Source organism: Microtus oregoni, unplaced genomic scaffold, assembly GCF_018167655.1.
Source record: "Microtus oregoni isolate MIOR12 unplaced genomic scaffold, Mior012 000002F_ref0000024, whole genome shotgun sequence".
Lineage (NCBI taxonomy): Eukaryota > Metazoa > Chordata > Mammalia > Rodentia > Cricetidae > Microtus > Microtus oregoni.
This window is the reverse complement of record NW_024543061.1, coordinates 9,606,112-9,626,567: the sequence shown is the minus strand read 5'-3', so window position 1 is coordinate 9,626,567 and position 20,456 is coordinate 9,606,112. Positions and strand designations below refer to the sequence as shown.

General features: G+C 37.8%; 1 pseudogene and 1 gene segment (V, D, J or C); one reads left to right on the top strand and one right to left on the bottom strand.

The window, feature by feature from the left end:
• Positions 1-12,345: 12,345 nt before the first annotated feature.
• On the bottom strand, positions 12,346-14,023 carry LOC121433016. The segment is given in 3 exon segments: positions 12,346-12,704; positions 12,826-12,924; positions 13,903-14,023. Coding segments are annotated over 3 exon segments (579 nt in total).
• A 6,019-nt stretch (positions 14,024-20,042) lies between these two features.
• On the top strand, positions 20,043-20,237 carry LOC121432403 (annotated as a pseudogene).
• Positions 20,238-20,456: the final 219 nt, after the last annotated feature.

Genomic DNA, 20,456 nt, shown 5'->3' with positions numbered 1-20,456 from the left:
GCAAGTCCAACAAACTATCATCACAAAACATTCAGGAAATATGGGACACAATAAAAAGACCAAACCTAAGAATAATTGGAGTAGAAGAAGGAGAAGAAGTGCAGCTCAACAGTACGGAAAATATACTTAATAAAATTATAGAAGAAAACTTTCCCAAACTGAAGACAGATGTACCTATGAAGGTTCAAGAAGCATACAGAACACCAAATAGGCTGGATCAAAAGAAAACATCCCCTCGCCATATAATAATCAAAACACAAAATATACAGAATAAAGAAAGAATATTAAGAGCCGCAAAGGAAAAAGGCCAAGTTACTTATAAAGGTAAACCTATCAGACTTACACCTGACTTCTCTATGGAAACCATGAAAGCCAGAAGGTCCTGGATAGATGTTCTCCAAAAACTAAGAGACCACAGATGCAAGCCCAGACTACTATATCCAGCCAAATTTTCATTCACTATAAATGGAGAAAACAAAATTTTCCAGGATAAAAACAAATTTAAACAATACGTAGCCACAAATCCAGCCTTACAGAAAATAATAGAAGGAAAATCACTAACCAAGGAGTCCAACAATGACCACAATAACTCAGACATCTAGAGACCTTTCACCTGCACAAATCAAAGAAGGAAAACACACAAACCCTACTACTAAAAAAGTGACAGGAGTTAACAACCACTGGTCATTAATATCACATAATATCAATGGGCTCAACTCACCTATAAAAAGGCACAGGCTAAGAGATTGGATACGAAAACAGGATCCAACATTCTGCTGTCTACAAGAAACACACCTCAACCACAAAGACAGGCACCTACTCAGAGTAAAGGGCTGGGAAAAGGCTTATCAAGCAAATGGACCTAAGAAACAAGCAGGTGTGGCCATACTAATTTCTAACAAAGTTGACTTCAAACTTAAATCAATCAGAAGAGATGGAGAGGGACATTTTATACTCATAACAGGAACAATTCATCAGGGAGAAGTCTCAATCCTGAATATCTATGCCCCTAATATAAAAGTACCCACGTACGTAAAAGAAATATTACTAAAACTCAAGGCAGACATCAAACCGCACACACTAATAGTAGGAGACTTCAACACTACTCTCTCACCAATGGACAGGACAATCAGACAGAAACCTGACAGAGAAATTAGAGAATTAATGGAGGTAATGAAGCAAATGGACTTAACAGACATCTATAGATTATTCCACCCAAAGAAGAAAGAATATACCTTCTTCTCTGCAGCTCATGGAACCTTCTCGAAAATTGACCATATACTTGGTAACAAAGCTAACTTACACAGTTACAAAAAAATATTAGTAACCACCTGTGTCTTATCAGATCACCATGGATTAAAGTTAGAATTCAACAACAATGCTACCCCCAGAAAGCCTACAAACTCATGGAAACTGAACAGTCAACTACTGAACCATACCTGGATTAAGGAAGAAATAAAGAAAGAAATTAAAGTCTTCCTTGAATTCAATGAAAATAAAGAAACAACATACTCGAACTTATGGGACACTATGAAAGCAGTCCTGAGAGGAAAGTTCATAGCACTAAGTACCCACCTAAAGAAAACAGAGAAAGCACATACTGGAGACTTAACAGCCCACTTGAAAGCTCTAGAAAAAAAAGAAGCAGACTCACCTAGGAGGAGTAGAAGACTGGAAATAATCAAATTGAGGGCAGAAATCAACAAAATAGAAACACAGAAAACAATCCAAAGAATCAATGAAACAAAAAGCTGGTTCCTGGAGAAAATCAACAAGATTGATAAACCCCTATCCAAACTAATCAAACGACAGAGAGAGAACACACAAATTAATAAGATCAGAAATGAAAAGGGGGACATAACCACAGACACAGAGGAAATTCAGAGAGTCATTAGATCTTACTACAAAAGCCTGTATGCCCCAAAACTGGAAAATGTAAAAGAAATGGACACATTTTTAGATAAATACCATTTACCAAAACTAAACCAGGACCAGGTGAAAAATCTAAACAGACCTGTAAGTCGCGAAGAATTAGAAGCTGTTATCAAAAACCTCCCTACCAAAAAAAGCCCAGGACCAGATGGTTTCAATGCAGAATTCTACCAGAACTTCCAAGAAGATCTAATACCTATACTCCTTAATGTATTCCACAATACAGAAACAGAAGGGTCATTACCAAATTCCTTTTATGAAGCCACAATTACTCTGATACCAAAACCACTCAAAGACTCAACCAGGAAAGAGAACTACAGGCCAATCTCACTCATGAATATCGACGCAAAAATCCTCAACAAAATACTGGCAAATCGAATCCAAGAACACATCCGAAAAATTATCCATTATGATCAAGTAGGCTTCATTCCTCAGATGCAGGGCTGGTTCAACATATGAAAATCTACCAATGTAATCCAGCATATAAATAAACTGAAAGAAAAAAACCATATGATCATTTCATTAGATGCTGAAAAAGCATTTGACAAAATTCAACATCCATTTATGTTAAAAGTCTTGGAGAGATTAGGGATACAAGGGTCATACCTAAATATAATAAAAGCTATATACAGCAAGCCGACAGCTAACATCAAATTAAACGGAGAGAAACTCAAAGCCATCCCACTTAACTCAGGAACACGGCAAGGCTGTCCACTCTCGCCATACCTCTTCAATATAGTGCTTGAAGTTCTAGCAATAGCAATAAGACAACATAATGGGATCAAGGGGATTCGAATTGGCAAGGAAGAAGTTAAACTTTCGTTATTTGCAGATGATATGATAGTGTACATAAGCGACCCCCAAAACTCCACCAAAGAACTTATACAGCTGATAAACAGCTTTAGTAATGTGGCAGGATACAAGATCAACTCCAAAAAATCAGTCGCCCTCATATACACAAAGGATATGGAAGCAGAGAGGGAAATCAGAGAAGCTTCACCTTTCACGATAGCCACAAACAGCATAAAATATCTTGGGGTAAACCTAACCAAGGAAGTGAAAGATCTATTTGAGAAGAACTTTAAGGCATTGAAGAAAGAAATTGAAGAGGATACCAAAAAATGGATGGATCTACCTTGATCTTGGATTGGGAGGATCAACATAGTAAAAATGGCAATTCTACCTAAGGCAATTTATAGATTCAATGCAATCCCCATCAAGATCCCATCAAAATTCTTCACAGATCTGGAGAAGACAATAATCAACTTTATATGGAAAAACAAAAAACCCAGGATAGCCAAAACAATCCTATACAATAAAGGATCTTCTGGAGGCATTACCATCCCTGACTTCAAACTCTATTACAGAGCTACAGTAATGAAAACAGTGTGGTACTGGCATAAAAACAGAGAAGTCGACCAATGGAATGGTGTAGAAGACCCGGATTTTATCCCACCAACCTATGAACACCTCATTTTCGATAAAGGAGCTAAAAGTATACAATGGAAGAAAGAAAGCATCTTCAACAAATGGTGCTGGCACAACTGGTTGTCAGCCTGTAGAAGAATGAAAATAGACCCATATCTCTCACCGTGCACAAAACTCAAGTCCAAATGGATTAAAGACCTCAATATCAGCCCGAACACACTGAAAAGGATAGAAGAGAAAGTGGGAAATACCCTACAACAGATGGGCACAGGAGATCGCTTCCTATGTATAACCCCAGAAGCACAGACATTAAGGGCAACATTGAATAAATGGGACCTACTTAAACTGAGAAGCTTCTGTAAAGCAAAGGACATGGTCACTAAGACACAAAGGCAACCTACTGACTGGGAGAAGATTTTCACCAACCCCACAACAGACAAAGGTCTGATCTCCAAAATATATAGAGAACTCAAGAAACTAGACTTTAAAATGCTAATTAACCCAATTAAAAAATGGGGCACTGAACTTAACAGAGAATTCTCAACAGAAGAAGTTCAAATGGCCAAAAGACACTTAAGGTCGTGTTCAACTTCCTTAGCAATCAGGGAAATGCAAATCAAAACAACTTTGAGATATCATCTTACACCTGTCAGAATGGCTAAAGTCAAAAACACCAAGGATAACCTTTGCTGGAGAGGCTGTGGAGGAACGGGTACCCTCATCCATTGCTGGTGGGAATGCAATCTTGTGCAACCACTGTGGAAGTCAGTGTTTAGGTTTCTCAGGAAATTCGCGATCAACTTACCCCTGGACCCGGCAATACCACTCTTGGGAATATACCCAAGAGATGCTTTATCAAATGACAAAAGCATTTGTTCAACTATGTTCATAGCAGTATTATTTGTAATAGCCAGAACCTGGAAACAACCTAGATTCCCTTCAATGGAAGAATGGATGAAGAAAGTATGGAATATATACACGCTAGAGTACTACGCTGCGGTAAAAAACAATGACTTCTCGAATTTTGCATGCAAATGGATGGAAATAGAAAACACTATCCTGAGTGAGGTGTCCCAGACCCAAAAAGATGAATATGGGATGTACTCACTCATAATTGGTTTCTAGCCATAAATAAGGACCACGGAGTCTACAAGATGTGAACCTAAAGAAGCTAAGGAAGAAGGTGAACCCAAGAAAAAACATATAGTTGTCCTCTTGGCTAAGGGAAGTAGACCAAATTTCCGGGGAGAAAATGGGATCTTGGGGGTGGGGTGGGATGGGGGTAAAGGGAGATGGGGAGAGTAAAGGTAGAAGGGAAGGAGGGGGGACTTGGGAAACAGGAGAATTGGGATAAAGGAAAGGTGGATAGGGGAGCACGGAACCACAATTCTTAGTTAAGGGAGCCAGTTTAGGGTGGGCAAGAGACTCGACCCTAGAGGGGCTCCCTAGTGCCCAAGGTGAGGTTCCCAGTTAGTTCCTTGGGCAGCTGAGGATTGGGAACCTGAAATGACCCTATCCTAGAGCAATACTGACGAATATCTTGCATATCATCATAGAATCTTCATCTGGTGATGGATAGAGATAGAGACAGAGACCCACACAGGAGCACTGGACTGAGCTCCCAAGGAGGAGCAGAAGGAGGGAGAACATGAGCAAAGAATTCGGGACCACGAGGCGTGCATCCACCTACTGAGACAGTGGAGCTGATCTACGGGGAGCTCACCAAGGCCAGCTGGACTGTGACCGAAAAAGCATGGGATAAAACCGGACTCTCTGAACATGGCGAACAATGAGGGCTGATGAGACACCAAGGACAATGGCAGGGGGTTTTGATCCTACTTAATGTGCTGGCTTTGTGGGAGCCTAGCCAGTTTGGATGTTCACCTTCCTAGATATGGACGGATGGGGGAGGACCTAGGACTTACCACAGGGCAGGGAACCCAGACTGCTCTGTGGACTGGAGAGGGAGGGGGGGGGAGAGGAATGGGGGGAGGAGGAGAAGGGTGGGAGGAGGGGGAGAAGGGTGGGAGGAGGAGGAGAAGGGTGGGAGGAGGGGAAGGGAAATGGGATGCTGGGAGGAGGTGGAAACTTGTTTTTTGTTTATGTTTTTTTCTTCTTTTCGCAATAAAAAAAAATTAAAAAAAAATCACGGGAATAGGCCCTTGGCTTCCTATTATCTTTGGGCATTTTTATTCTTGCTTTCTGCTTCCAAACTCACCATGATATAACTGAGGAACTTTATTACTAATGTTGAATAAGAAAGTAAACACATAACTCTTTCACTATTTGGAAATGTTTATTCCAAGAACATTGAAAATTATTTCATCTTAATTATCTAAGTTTGTAAAATTCATTTTTATAAGTGTTTTCCCTATATATAAGTAATTTGTAAACCATGTCTGTGCCTGGTGCCAAAGGCATTAGATGTGGTTGTTAAAGTCTTTTACACTGGACTTAGGGATAATTGTGAACCAACATGGGGGTGGCTAGGAAACAAGTCTTAGTTCTTTGCAAATGAATATGTGCTCTTAATTGCTGCTCCAACTGTTCAGCATCTTAAAGTAAGTTTTGAGTATACTGTAAATGGAAGTTTCTTTGTGTTTTTTATAAAATGTTTGTTTAAGAATAAATGTAGGTTGGTCCAACTCACATGGTGCAATGGTTACTGCTCTGGACTCTCAATTCAGTGATCTGAGATTGGATATCTTGGTGAAGCCTTTGTCTTAAAGAAGAGACATGGTAAGTATCCTCACCAGCTCAGACGTTTAAACCCAAAATAAATGAGCTGCCCATGCATACTTCAGCATTGCTGGAGGAATGTTTCACTTCATAAATGTAGATTGCAGTTTTTTTTACTATGTGATCTGCCACATTATTGAAAATTTTTGTTAGATTTAACACTTTTGGGGGTGACACTGTAGGATCTCTTGTGTACAAAAGCACATTGTCTACAAATACTCTTTTACTCATCCTTTTCTTCATAATTGTCCATCACTACTCTCTTATTCTTTCACAATATCCTAGAAGGAATTTTTATGTTTATGTTATTAATTTTATCAGGGTAGGAGTATATACATTATACTATAGACAGAAATATGTGTAATATTTGCAATTGCCAGGTTGCTGACATTGAGAGAATGTTCTGTCCCTGATCAAGAAGCACTGAACCTTGCCTCCTCAGTTAATATTTTGGATGCATGCTTGACCAGCATCCTTGGAGCCTTCCCGGTTTTCTATTGAAACCTAGTTAAGTACTCATTAATACCCTTACTGCTATTGGAAATTCAGTGGATGCCTGCACATTCTCCTAGACATGAAGACAGAAATGCTTGGAACTGGGTCATCTGGCTGTTTTATCTCACACCTAAGAACAGATACATACAACACATATGTTATGTTCATTACAGGAAATACAAAGAACCAGGCAGAACTGATCACAGTGCTCTAATTAAATCCTCAATATTGTACTTCTTTACTTGTGAACCAGAGCAGCAACAACCCCAGTTCTTAGCAGGGGTCGTCATATTCATAGTGTGTCCTATTTGCAACTGATTCTTGCACAGAATTTGCAAAGCCTATAAACATCCATACTGGTAGTGCACTGTGCTGTAGGTACATGTGAAACTTCAGGGATTGAGCAGTTTCTGGCACATCTGCAAGATTGGTCAACTCAGTAACTTATTGAATGAGTAAAGACGGTAGTTTTTTGAGCAAAATTAGAGATGTTCATATTTTTCTATGAATAATATGTTGCTATCTTGCTTCTATACTGGAAGTGTCAGTTTTATGTTCAGTAAATACCATCTTACTTTTATTAATTCGAGTTTCAACATGCTTCTTGGATACTCTTTCATCTAGGATGGGTACTGTTCCTTATGGAACAAACTCACAATATAAACAAGTCACAGACTTCCTTCATTGGTACCTATCAATCTTCTTGTTCACTCATCTCCGTCTCTACCCCATCTCCCTGATATGCTTTATGTGAAATATAAGCAGTTATAACAAACATCGCCTGAAATATCACAGTGACCCATGGTTTCCAGAAGGTTCAATATTCTTTTTTACATCACCTCCTTTTCATTTATTTGTTTGTTAGCTTTTGGATTTGCTACTAAGTAACTTGTCCTTTGATATCTGTGATTTTTCTGTCACACTGTTTCCTTAGTGGTCAATCAATGGGGATTTCTTCCCTTATCACTTATTTTGCTTTTTATTCACATCTAGTCTTTATGGCTCCTAGATTGGTCCTCTTTAAGAGCCGGTTGTCAATCCCTGTATCTCTGAAGTTCCAATAAATCCACCTGGATGACTGGTTGAGAGCAATGATCACATAATTTGCAGAAATGCCTCATATTATTTCTACCAGGGGTCTATTCTATCTAGTTGTGAGCCCACAACTAATTCATGTAAACTTTGTGAAACGACATAAATGGCAACAGGTTCAGATACCCTGAGGCCAAAACCAAACTAAACTCATGTGAAGTTTTATGTTTTATTGCAGCTATCCTTTCCCTTTTGAGGGATTCCTATGGGTTTATAAAATGATACCACACTGCATGAAAGATGGCTTTGGTTTTCTGTAGTCTGTCATGTATAGTAGATACATATTGGCTTGCTAGGAAGTAAAGTCTCTCTGGCTAAGACTTAGAAAACTAATCACAATACAGTACATCTAAAGACACAAGAGTTGTATTCCATACCAGGATTTACTAATATATCCCCATAACTTAAAGTGAACCCCTGATTCCTAAGTGTGGAAAAGTTTTTCATATGACAGCATTTTTGTACTCAGTATAAAAAGAAAGTAACTGAAAACTAGATTATGGATTCATCCACTTTTACATTTTCAAATGTGTATTGATTATATTTAACCCATATGAATGTGAGCATGTAAGAAGGGGTGTTAGTGTAGTAAAAGTTCTCCTTAGGTAGACTGTCTTGGAAAATTGACAGTAGGATTTACTTTTCTGTTATTCCTTGGGCATTCTCTATTAGAGAAAGCCAGGTGAAGTCTTTTATACCATGTCTTTTTTTATGTGAGTTAAATTGGAACAGAGAGCATAGAATTCAGATGAAAATCTTCTGTTTTTTGTAAAGCTCTACTCATCACAGTTTATATATCCAAGCAGAATCTTTCAGGCAACATAAAAGTTATGATGTTGTTGCATTCTGTTTCTTATGTAAATGATCACAATGAATGTAAGTAAAAAAGAAAGAAAGAAAACAGCATGTTTTTCATTTCCCTTAACATGATTAAACATATTACTTTTTCCAGGTGAAAGCAAATTATCCCAACTACCCATATACATTCATACCCAAGCAATTTTTAGTAGACTAACATGATGTAAGCTAGGTATTCTTTTATTGACAGGCTGCTTGTTGTGGTGACAAAGAAAGGACCAATCACTCTATTAGTTATCTTGAAGGATAATCTTACATGCAATCTTTTTTTTTTTGAGACAGGGTTTCTCTGTGGCTTTGGAGTCTGTCTTGGTACTAGCTCTTGTAGACCAGGATGGTCTCGAATTCACAGAGACCCGCCTGCCTCTGCCTCCCGAGTGCTGGGATTAAAGGTTTGCACCACCATTGCCCGGCTCTTACATGCAATCTTAAAAGAAGTACCAATCTAAACTTTTATGCATAAAAAAAGAAATGGACAGCACAACTATAAATCTGTAGGGTGCTGACCCACTCACCAATAGTTTTTCTTTTTTTTTTTTCATTTCAGGAGATTGAGGGCAAAAATGTTATAACCTTGATCATTAACCAACCCTAATTATGAGCTAGTGACAATTGGGTTTCTTTGAATTTGTGACCTTAGCTATTTGTTCTTGTAAATTTCAGAGTGTTTTCTGGAGCTTTTTATTTCTAAGCTGTCATCAAAACATCTGATCTGACCTGAAGTTATTTTAAGGCCTTGTTTTAGTTGGTGATGCACCACAAAAACTGTGACTGCATCTTTCAGCATTAACATTAAAGGAAATCATGCAAGCTTTGCTAAAGGGACTAAATTGTTTTTCTTATTCATTAACTTGAGCTGTGATCTATGCAGCTCCATAGGTGAAATTCATAGGCATTAACTGTGTAACATATACTTGGGTTTATTTTTATTTATCAAAACTCTGTATAAACTAACATTATTATCAATTAGACAATGTAGCTTAGGAAGGAATCATCTTCATATTAAGGGATAATAAAAATTCCCAGGAGAATGAGATGTTTCCAGGACATGTACATACTACATTACAGGCGTGAGGATCTCTTTACACCCATTCATACCATGCCAATCACCAGAGAAAGATAGCAGCTACACACATGTATATGCACAGCAGAAGCAAAATCCATTCTGAACTGTGAGGTCTCAAGTTCTTTCCTCTCCAAAATTGACCCATGATGTCATCCAGAAGTCAACTGCCATATGCTGCTATACTGATATGATCATGGGCATCTTCAGAAGCGTATATATCTTGGGTGTGCTTTTGACTTCATGAATATTGAAGGAAGTGGTAAAAAGACATGAGAGATCTTGAAGTGGGAAGAGGTAGCAAATGATAAAAATACTGCACTGTATATTTATAGATACTCCAAAAAAAGACTCCATATCTCAGAAACATGTAGGAAGGAAACATATGGATTGAAAAGCTACAGTTTGCTAATTCATGTTAACTTTTCCCTCTGTTTCACAAACTCAATATAATTGTATCATATCATTGTTAAAATATCACCTCTTTGCATCCTCCTAATCTCAAATAGAATACTTGCTTGTTCGAAATTTCAAATTTCAAAATTCTGGATGCAGCAAATACTGTTTTGCCTTCATCCTTGTTTACTTCTTTCCACTGCCCTCACTAACATTTCCTGTGATTTGTTTGTACCTGTGGCTCTTAGGGTCTTGGTGTCTTATTCAAAGAAAGGAAGAAGCACACATATAGTAAAGTAAGAATGAATTCTATTCATAATCAAAATGAAGAACAGGGAAAAAAAACACTGACACAGGCAGCAGAGTCTGCAGAAAAATTGCTCAATATATAATTTATCCAAAAGTAGGTGGTATTGGTTGCTGAAAATTTTGATATATTTGGTTGTCTGTTTTTAATGAAATGCTTTGTTCAGTGTTAATGTCCTTTTTCCCTGATGAATTTGAATGTCATAATATGCATGATAAACCATGCATATGAATAGGACATTATATAAGATGTTTTCCATAAAATGGAGATATAGCTCAGCAGTTAAGGGCATAGCCTGCTGTTCTTAAGGTCCTGACTTCCATTCCCAAAAACCACACTGTGACTAACAACTATCTTAATGAGATCTGGTGCAATCTTGAGAAAGTGACCTGGTTAATTCTCCTCATCTATTAAGACCTTGACATCCAATATAGACAAATTCAACAAAACTGCCATATATAGGCTTCCCATGTATGCTTCAGCATTCCAAGGACATCATTTTTTTTCTTCAAATTTTATTTTTACTACACAAAATCAGTTGTAGCCTAGATTGGTCCACTACTCCTATTTTGGTCTCTCTTTCTTGATATACTTGGCCATACTTGAGGCTCTTATGAAGGCAAGATTGGAATGAATTGTTTTCTTTGTTTAGAGAGTGGAGTGAATGAAACTTTATGAAATTATAGCCCTAGTTGATAACTGTTTTATTTGGAAAGGAATGTGCTTGCAAATCTTTCCCAGTGCGGTCCATGTGTGTTAAGCTACCCCTACCCATACCTGCCCATTTTGACTCAGTCTTTTCTTAAAGTTTTTCTTATCTAATCTTTGCTTTTCTTTATAATTTGGGGCTTGAAATTTGCTATGGTGCTTTAAATGAAAATATTGCTCCTAGATACACACATTTAACTTGTTCCCCATGTTTAATGAAAGATTAAAAGTTGTGTCTTTTTGGAGTAGGTATGTCACTTAGTGTGTGCTTTGAGACTTCCAAAGCCCAAGCCATCCCCAGTTATCTTGCTCCCCCTCTGTCTTGCTCCAACTCTTACTTACAGATAAAGAAGTATACAGTTACCTACTGCTCCAGAGCACTACCTTTCTGCTTGATGCCATGCTTACTACAATGTTGGTCCTGGGCTAATATTCTAAAAATGAATGACCCAAAAATGAATTATTTCTTTAATAAATAGACTCGTCGTGTTGTCATGTCACAACAATAGAAAAGTAACTAAGGCACCTACACTTTTTGCAAGAATTGAATTGAAACTAACAGGTAAAGAAAAAAAAACCTCCTTCCTTCCATTCACATGATAAGAGATTTCACACCATAACTGAGAATCATGTACTCAGAAAAACTTGTTTTGAGAAAAAAAAAATAGAGTATAGATTCTGAGAATAGTCTGTTTCCAGTACCATTTTGACCAAATCCTAGTCCTTTGGAGTTTTTCAAATATTTAAAACTTATTTATTTTTATTTTATGTATATTGTTTTTTACCATTATATATGTTTGTGTGCCATATTACTACAATGCCGTTGGAGGCCAGAAGAGGATCTCTGATTCCTCTGAAGTGTTGTTACATTCAGTTTCCGGCATTAATGTGGCTGTTGGAAATCAAACCCAGCTCCTAAAGGAAAGTACCCACTGCTCCTAACCAATAAGCCAGCATTTGAGCCTTCTTCCTTGGGATTTTAACATAGTTTGATTGTAACATAGTTAGATAATAATATCCTTGCAAAGATTACCCCAGCTGCATGTGATTGCATGTTTATGATTGTGTGTGTGCATGTATGTGTTAACATCTATATTGGATGAATTTTAGCTGTTCATATTTTTCTGTTACTCAGGAAAACATTTTTTTTTCTATTATTTTATGGAGGTAATGAAAAGAAGACCTTTGATTTTAGTGTTCATGTCTGGGAAGGGGACAGAGATTTATGTCAGAAAAATTCCTCTGACCCCTGCACAAAATATCACATTGACCTTAATAACTTCATAAACAGAATCAACAGCTGCAGAAACAAGAAGGAACAATTTGTTCAGTCTGGGCTCTCACTTCTCATTTCCTGGGTGATTTTTGTCATGACTTGAATCACTGTGGGTGGGTCACTGCTATACTGTTGACAGTAATATGTTGCAACATCTTCAGACTTCAGGCCACTGATCTTGAGAGAAAACTGTGTGCCAAATCCACTGCCACTGAACCTCGTTGGGACCCCATCTTCCAAGCTGTTTGCATAATAGATCAGGAGCTTGGGTGGATTCCCTGGTTTCTGCTGATACCATGCTAAATAATTGCCAATGTTTTGACTGGCCTGGCATGTCATGGTGACACTGTCTCCCAGAGACACAGGAAGGGAGTCTGGAGACTGGGTCATCTGGATGTCGCATCTGGCACCTGAAGTTGGAAATTGAAAACAAGTTTTCCACACAATTAATTATGCTTAGAGAACTTTCACAGCAACAATGAAGGACTGACCACACTCAAATGAATAGATATCCAGTGTTGTCTCCCTTACCTGAAAGCCAGAGTAACAGCAACCCCAGAAGTGGTATGGTGATCATCATGTCTGTGTGTGATAAGTCTGAGGCTGAGTCCAGCTCAGGGTAGGATCTGTCTATGAAGAAATTATCGGTACAGTGGGCTGTTCTCTGGGCACATGCAAATCAGCAATGGTGGGGCATAGCTACAGGACTGCCCAAGAGATTCGTTATAGGCCTGTTGTCATCTTAGGTCTCAGATAAGAGGGGCAGTATGTTTATTTATGGGAAAGAATTCATCTTTTGTCAACAAAGAACAGCAGCAATCTATTACTTGAAATTTATTTTGTTTCCTGTTTTATATAATGTAGAATTTGCAGGTTATGTAATCCATGATGACAGGGGCTGACAATATTGTACAGTTCTAGAAAGAACATAAATCATTACAAGGTCATTTTATAGGTAATTGTAGGTATTAATGAGCCAAGGTAGCTACTTATTTTTTTCTATTTATATATGGATTTATATTTTAATTAATGCATTTACTCTACTTTTCTTTCTTTGAATACTCCCTACAACCACCTTTATTCTTTTTCAAGTTCATGTTTTATTTTTCATTATTATTTTGTGGTTTTTCAAGATAGGGTTTCTTTGTATCTTTGGAGACTGTCCTCCACTTGCTCTTCTAGACCAGGCTGGACATGAACTCAAAGAGATCCTCCTGCTTCTGCCTCCCAAGTGCTGGGATTAGAGGCCACCACCATCAGACTATAGTATCATTTTATTTATGTAGGTGTTGTGGATACATGAACATTCATCAATACAAACTGATAAATCCATTTAATTTTACTTGCTTTTATTATTTGAGGGCTGATCATTTTGCCATAGGAAATCAATTGGTGTGCTCTTTCCCGCGGAGTAGTACCTCTACTTCTGCCAGAATTTCTCTATATCTTTAATTCTTTGTGGAGAACTAGGGCCTCGTGGACTTTCCATATTCACTTTGTCACATTCTTGGTGTCTTCTCTGTTCAGTTCATATTTGGTTAATAATGTTGGTGATACCTTACATGTATTTCTCCTGAAGTTACCAAGAGGCAAAATCTCACAGCATACTCTGTGATTTTATGGCTTCCACAATCTCTTCACCAGCATTTCCAGAAATGTTTCCTGAGCCTTGGGTATTAGACTGCTGTGTAGATGTATCCAGGGAGATCCACAGAAGTTTCTTGCTCATAACGATTCTCAAAAAAAGTTATAGAATATATCTTGAAGATGTTATTTTCAGGAAGAACAAAATCTCTTATATATAAAACATACTTTTGAGTAATCAATGTAATTTTACTTATTTATGACCACTTAACTATAAAGAAATTACTTATATCAAGAGTATCCAAGGTCATAGAGTTCCTTTCTATTTGTGCATATAAATTTCCTTCCTAGATTCGGGAATTGTATCTAGGATTATATTGATACTGCATGTTCCTCTGAGTCTTCTGATTTTTTAACTGACTCCGATTAACAAGAGTTACTGTCTTTAAAAATATGAGTATCTCTCAGAATTGTCATTTATTGTCCATGAATGTACAATGGTTCCTAAACTTGGAAATACTGTGAGCACCAAGTCTTGCAGATAATGATAGATATGCCTTTTAGTTTTGTGTTAAGACATAATGATATCAGCTTTTTCTTAAGTGAAGCATGTAAGACAATGAAGCTAGAAGACACACAAGGGGATTTAGAATCACAATGTGATTCAGAATATATTAATGTGATTCATATATATATATACATATATATATGTATATATATATATATGAAATAATGTCCTTAGTGAGAGTATTTATGGGGGTAAGGTAGGGTTTTACAAGCACAGACAACCATTTTCTAAGTGATAGAAATCAGGCATGGTTAAAACGAGATCCATTCAGTACCAGATAATCATGACAGACACAAGAGTTGTGTTAGAATGAATAGGAATATGGAAATATTAAAAAAAATGATTAACCTGAAAATCAATAAGAAGCATGAACCTAAATTATGTGGTAATAGTATTTTCTTTGAGGGAGTCATCTAAAAGACTACAAGATAGATTAAAAAGAAAGCACAATGCTTTAATTCTGTCCACTAATACTGGAAGAAGTACTAAATATATGATGCTTTGAAATATATTTTTTTTAATTTTTTCCATTTAACCTATGTATATAGGAGCATATCAGGGTATGTAAATGTATGTATGTATGTTTCTACCTCCAGATTCTGAAATTTAAGACTAGATTATATAACATAGTAGTATGAAGGGAGCAGGCCACATCCTGATGCCCGTCTAGCATATACCCGAACTCAGGTTTTACTTGGTATTAGTTATTGACAATGGGCGCCACTCCATAGTATGAAGGGAGAGGGAGACATCCCACTGCCCTGTTACCTTATACCAGAAATAACCACATTGAAATTTTATTAATTAATGCCTGGCTCATTATTTTTAGTCTCTTATTGACCAACTCTCACATCTTGATCTAACCAATTTTTAATAATCTGTGTAGCACAACAAGGTCTAGGTTGTGTCTTACCAGGAAAGATTCTAACCTATGTCCATCTCAGGCCAGAGCTCCATAGTGTCTACCACATTTTTTTCTTCTTTCCATCCTTCTGTTCTGTCTTCTCCATCCACCTAAGGGCTGTCCTATCAAAACATCAAGGAGTCCTTTATTTAACCAATGAAAGCAACACAAATACATAAGAATTTCCTATACCATAACATCTCCATCTACTCCTTAGATAGTAGAATGAAGTCCATTTGTCAAAAATTGACAGTTTGACATCTTTCTTATTTTAATGCTTATTTGTTAGGTGCACTCATTCCCACAGTGCATTGTATTCTAAATAATGCATTAAGATACTATCTCAATATCCACCAATCTAAGAAGTAATTGAGAATTCTGCTTTCATTGTGTAGGTCTTTCCCTAGAGACACATAGAGCCTCTGATGGAGGACTCTTCTCTGTAACATGAGGGTCTTCTTGTTGGGGATTCTTTCCTGCCCAGTTCCCTCATCCATTTAGTCCCAAAGAAAATTACACAGAGGCTCCATAAGTTATAAACTTATTGGCCCATTAGCTCGGGCTTCTTACCAACTTTTATAACATATATAGCCCATTATACTGGTCTATGTTAGCCACATGGCTCAGTTCCTTTTTCAGCAGGGCAGGTCACATATTCCTTCTTCAGTGTCTGGACAGTACTGGTGAGGAATGGTCTTCCTCCTTCCCAGAATTCTCCTGCTCTCATTGACCCACCTCTACTTCCTATCTGGATGTTAGCCTATACTTCCTGCCTGGCTACTGGCCAATGAGAGTTTATTTAAAATGTAAATTACAGAATACAGATGATTTCCCATACCACTTCCTCCTCTCATTTTTTAAACAAAGGAAAATATCCATAGATCATTATTCGGGAATGTTGTCATACTGTTTCAGGCTACTTACTGCTAATGGGGCACTGATAATCTTCTGGTGACCTGAGGAAAATTTAGGATTTTGATCAAGTCCTGACTGGAGTATCCTGTGAGTCTTGATCATCTCACACAGCAGTCTTGAACCTGTTCTGGATGTAGAACTCAGATATCTGGGCCATCTGTTTCTTCCATAGATTTCTCAGGCAGTCTTAGTTGATGAAAGCTGATTTTTCTTAACTCAGAATGAATCTACAGCCTCTAATTTCTTGTGGAAACAAAAGCAATCCTCTTCTCCAAAGTAACATACATTTTGACTTCAACTTTGATGTCAAGGAATTTTCAAAATACCTATCTTGGATTAATTTACCAGCACTTATAAACAAATATCTTTTAGCAGTTGTTGCTCTGACCTCAGCATTCAATAATTCAAAGAGAGCATGATAACATACAGTATCCAGACTCTCTGTGTATTTTCCATCTTTATGTGACATTATTTAACTTCTATTATTTTATTTTTACTTTTAATTTTTGAGACAGGTCCTCTGTATATCTTCGGCCTGGAACTAACTCTGTAGACCAGGCTTCCTTAAACTCACAGATACCTTCCTGTCTCTGCCTCCAAAGTGCTAGGATTAAAGGTTTATGTGACCACACTGTGAACTCACAGAAGTCTGTCTGCCTCTGTCTTCAAAGCATTGGGATTAAAGACTGTGCCACCATGCCTTGAATTCACATAGGTATGCCTACCTCTGTCTACCAAGTGTTGAGATTAAGGGTGTGTACCACCACACCCAAATACTCTTTCTTTCTTTTTTTTTTATTTTAAGGACTTTAACCTTTAGTCTACATATATTTTTAACATAATGTAAAACATTTAGAGGTTTTCTTCAACATTGAATTTTCTTTAATGTATATTTCCCTTTTTCTGACCACATGAATCTTGATTTGCTAAGCAATATGGAAAGTATTAAGCTGTGGGTTTGATGGCCAGATCCCACCCATTTCTTAGCTATCTGAGATTTAGGCCTCATATCTGAGGTTGCAGCTGAACCATGTTTATTGCCACAACTATATGATGTTTCATGGTCCCTTCCAACAAACCAGCTGCAGCAGTATTCTCACCAGCCACCCTCAAATGCTCCATAGTCAGACCACCTGCCTGAAAGAGGGAGTTTCCCTGCAGAATGGCACAGAAAGCTAGCATTTTAAAATACCATGGTGTTTTCCTGCTATGGCTAAAACCCAAAAACATGCTGGCAGCTTTTATCAACATTATTTAAGTGGTTTGTGGCAGTACCTCTTAAAGAGGTACAAGGTTTTGCAGCTAATGCTAAGTCAGGAAGCCTTTTTTAAATGAGAGTGCTTGGCTCTAGCAAGCAGACCCAACAGAGAAATTGCTGCAATCAATAAGCCATGCTTTACTCTATTCTTTTCTCTCTAGAATTACTTTCCAAGCTCTTTTGTAACATGTGGATGCATTTTTCCACACGTTGGTGCCACTTGTAACATGAGGGCCTGTTCGTTTTGAATTTTGTCCTAGCACCAGGTCCCTCAGCTGTTTACCCTCAAAGAAAATCACACAGAGGTCTCCATTAGTTATAAACTGATCGGCCCATTAGCTCATGCTTCTTATTAACTCTTATAACTTACATAGCCCATTATTCTTATCTATGTTAGCCATATGGCTCAGTAACTTTTTCAGCAGGGTAGGTCACATCTTTCTTCTTTGGTATCTGGACAGTACTGGTGAGGAATGGGCATACTTCTTTCCAGAATTTTCCTGTTCTTATTGACCCACCTCTTTATCCTGTCTGGTTGTCTGGCCAATACTTCCTGCCTGGCTTCTGGCCATTCAGCATTTATTTAAAATATAATTGACAGAACAGACCATTGTCCCACACCACTCCTGGGACAGAAGCTGTTCATTCTCTGTAATTTGGAAATGCAATTTTGTATAGTTGTAGCTGAATAATGAAAATCCAAAGAGAAAAAAGGGGAAAGCTTTACTTATTAAAACATAAATAAAATATCACTATACACAGTCACTTTGTAAATCAATGACGTGTTTTATCAGACCATTTGCAATCAATCTTCCTCAAGACCCAATGATACAACCCTTGGGCATATGCCCAAAGGATTCCTAATCATACTGTAAGGACACTTGCTCAACTATGTTCATAGCAACTTTATTTGTAGTAGCCAGAACATGGATACAAACTAGATGTCCCTCAACTGAAGAATGGATATGATGTAGAATGGTCTTTATCTATCTGTTGTTTCATTGGTTGATTAATAAAGAAAACTGATGACCTGATAGGTCAGAACATAGGTAGGCATGAAAAACAGAACAGAATGCTGGGAGGAAGTGAAGCAGATGCCATGCTGCTCCTCTCCAGGGCAGATGCAATGAAGCAAGCCACCAGGTCAGACATGCTGAATCTTTCCTGGTAAGACTGGTGCTACACAGATTACTAAATATGTGTTAAAACCAAGATATTAGAGTTAGCCAGTAAGAGACTAGAGCTAATGAGTCAAGCAGTGTTTAAATGAATACTATTTGTGTGTTGTTATTTTGGGGCATAAGCTAGGCAGGCAGCCAGGAGCCGGGCGGCAGGAATGCAGCCCAGCAGCTCAGTCACTACATGGATTAATAAAACATTCTACATTTCACAATGTAGTATTATTTAAATATTAAAAAATGACATTAGGAATTTGAAGACAAATGGTTAGAACAAGGAAAAATAATCTTACATGATATCTTATATCATTCAGAGCCAGAAAGACAAACACAATATGGACTTACTCATAGGTGGATATTAGCTGAAAAGTAAAGGATAACCATGTTACAATTCACAGGCCCAGAGAGGCTATTTAAGAAGAAAACCAAATGTGGTGGGGGGAACACATAAATCTCCATAGGAAGCAGAAATTGAAGGAAACTCCTGGATGGATTGGGGGCAGTTGGGAATGGAAATTTTAGCAATTGCATTGGTGTCATCAATGAAGAAGAGATGACTGTAAACAGGGGGCCTTAGAAGGCCAGATAGAAACATAATGCAAGGGAAATTCCCAGGAATCTACAATGACGACCCCAGCTAAAAATCCTCACAATAATGGATTGGTACCCTGAACTGGTCATCTCTTGTAATTAGAGTGCCAACTACCACAATTGTCAACAGAGAACCTTCACCCAGTAAGTTATGGAAAAATATGCAGAGACCCACTTTAGGCTGAACTCAAGGAAACCCGCTGAAGAAAAAGAGAAAGGATTTTAAGAGCTAGAGGGGTCAAAAACTTCAAAATAAATCCACAGAAACCACTAAAATAGCTCATAGGAACTCACAGAGCCTAAACCAAAAACCAAGGACCCTATATGGGATCAACCCAGGCATGTAGATGTATGTGACATTTGTATCATTTGTCTATTTGTAGGGCTCCTAAAAATAAAAGCAAGTGCTGTCCATAATGCTTTGGCAGGCTCTTGGGAACTTATTCATCATGCTAGATTGCCTTTCCCAGACTAAATACAAGATGGTATGCTTAGTCTTACTGCAACTTTTTACCATGATCTGCTGATACACATGAGAGGCCTGCACCTTTCTGAGCAGAAAGAGAGGAGGAGATCTTTGGGGAAGGGAGCAATGGGGAGTCTGGGGAAAGGAATGGGAGAGAGGTGAAACTGGTCTGAAAGTAAAATAAATAAATGAAATTTAAAAATGTGTAAATAATATAATTAAGAAAAATGAAAAATACAAATTCATTCAAGTTAAAAAAAAATCATACTAGGTCTGGAGGTGCCATGTCAGGCCAGGAAGGTGTCAAAAAGTAGTCCATGAAACAGCCCAAGAAACAGGCCAAGAAAATGCACGAGGAAGATAAGGCTTTCAAGCAAAAACAAAAAGAGGAGCAGAAGAAACTCGAGGAGCTAGAAGCCAAGGCCGTGGGGAAGGGACCTCTGGCCACAGGTGGAATTAAGAAATCTGGCAAAAAGTAAGCTGTTCCTCATATCTGTGATGATGGTGACCCTCTTCCATTCCTATTTAAACATCTGGATACCCTGCCATAACATCTTTGCCATCTACAGCTAGCATGAAGTGTTATCCTGGAGTCTGTGAAACATCTGGATCCCCTACTATAACATCATTGCCACCTATAGTTTGAATGAAGTGTTATTCTGCAGCCTGTTGTACATTGTAATAAACTTTTGTAAAAA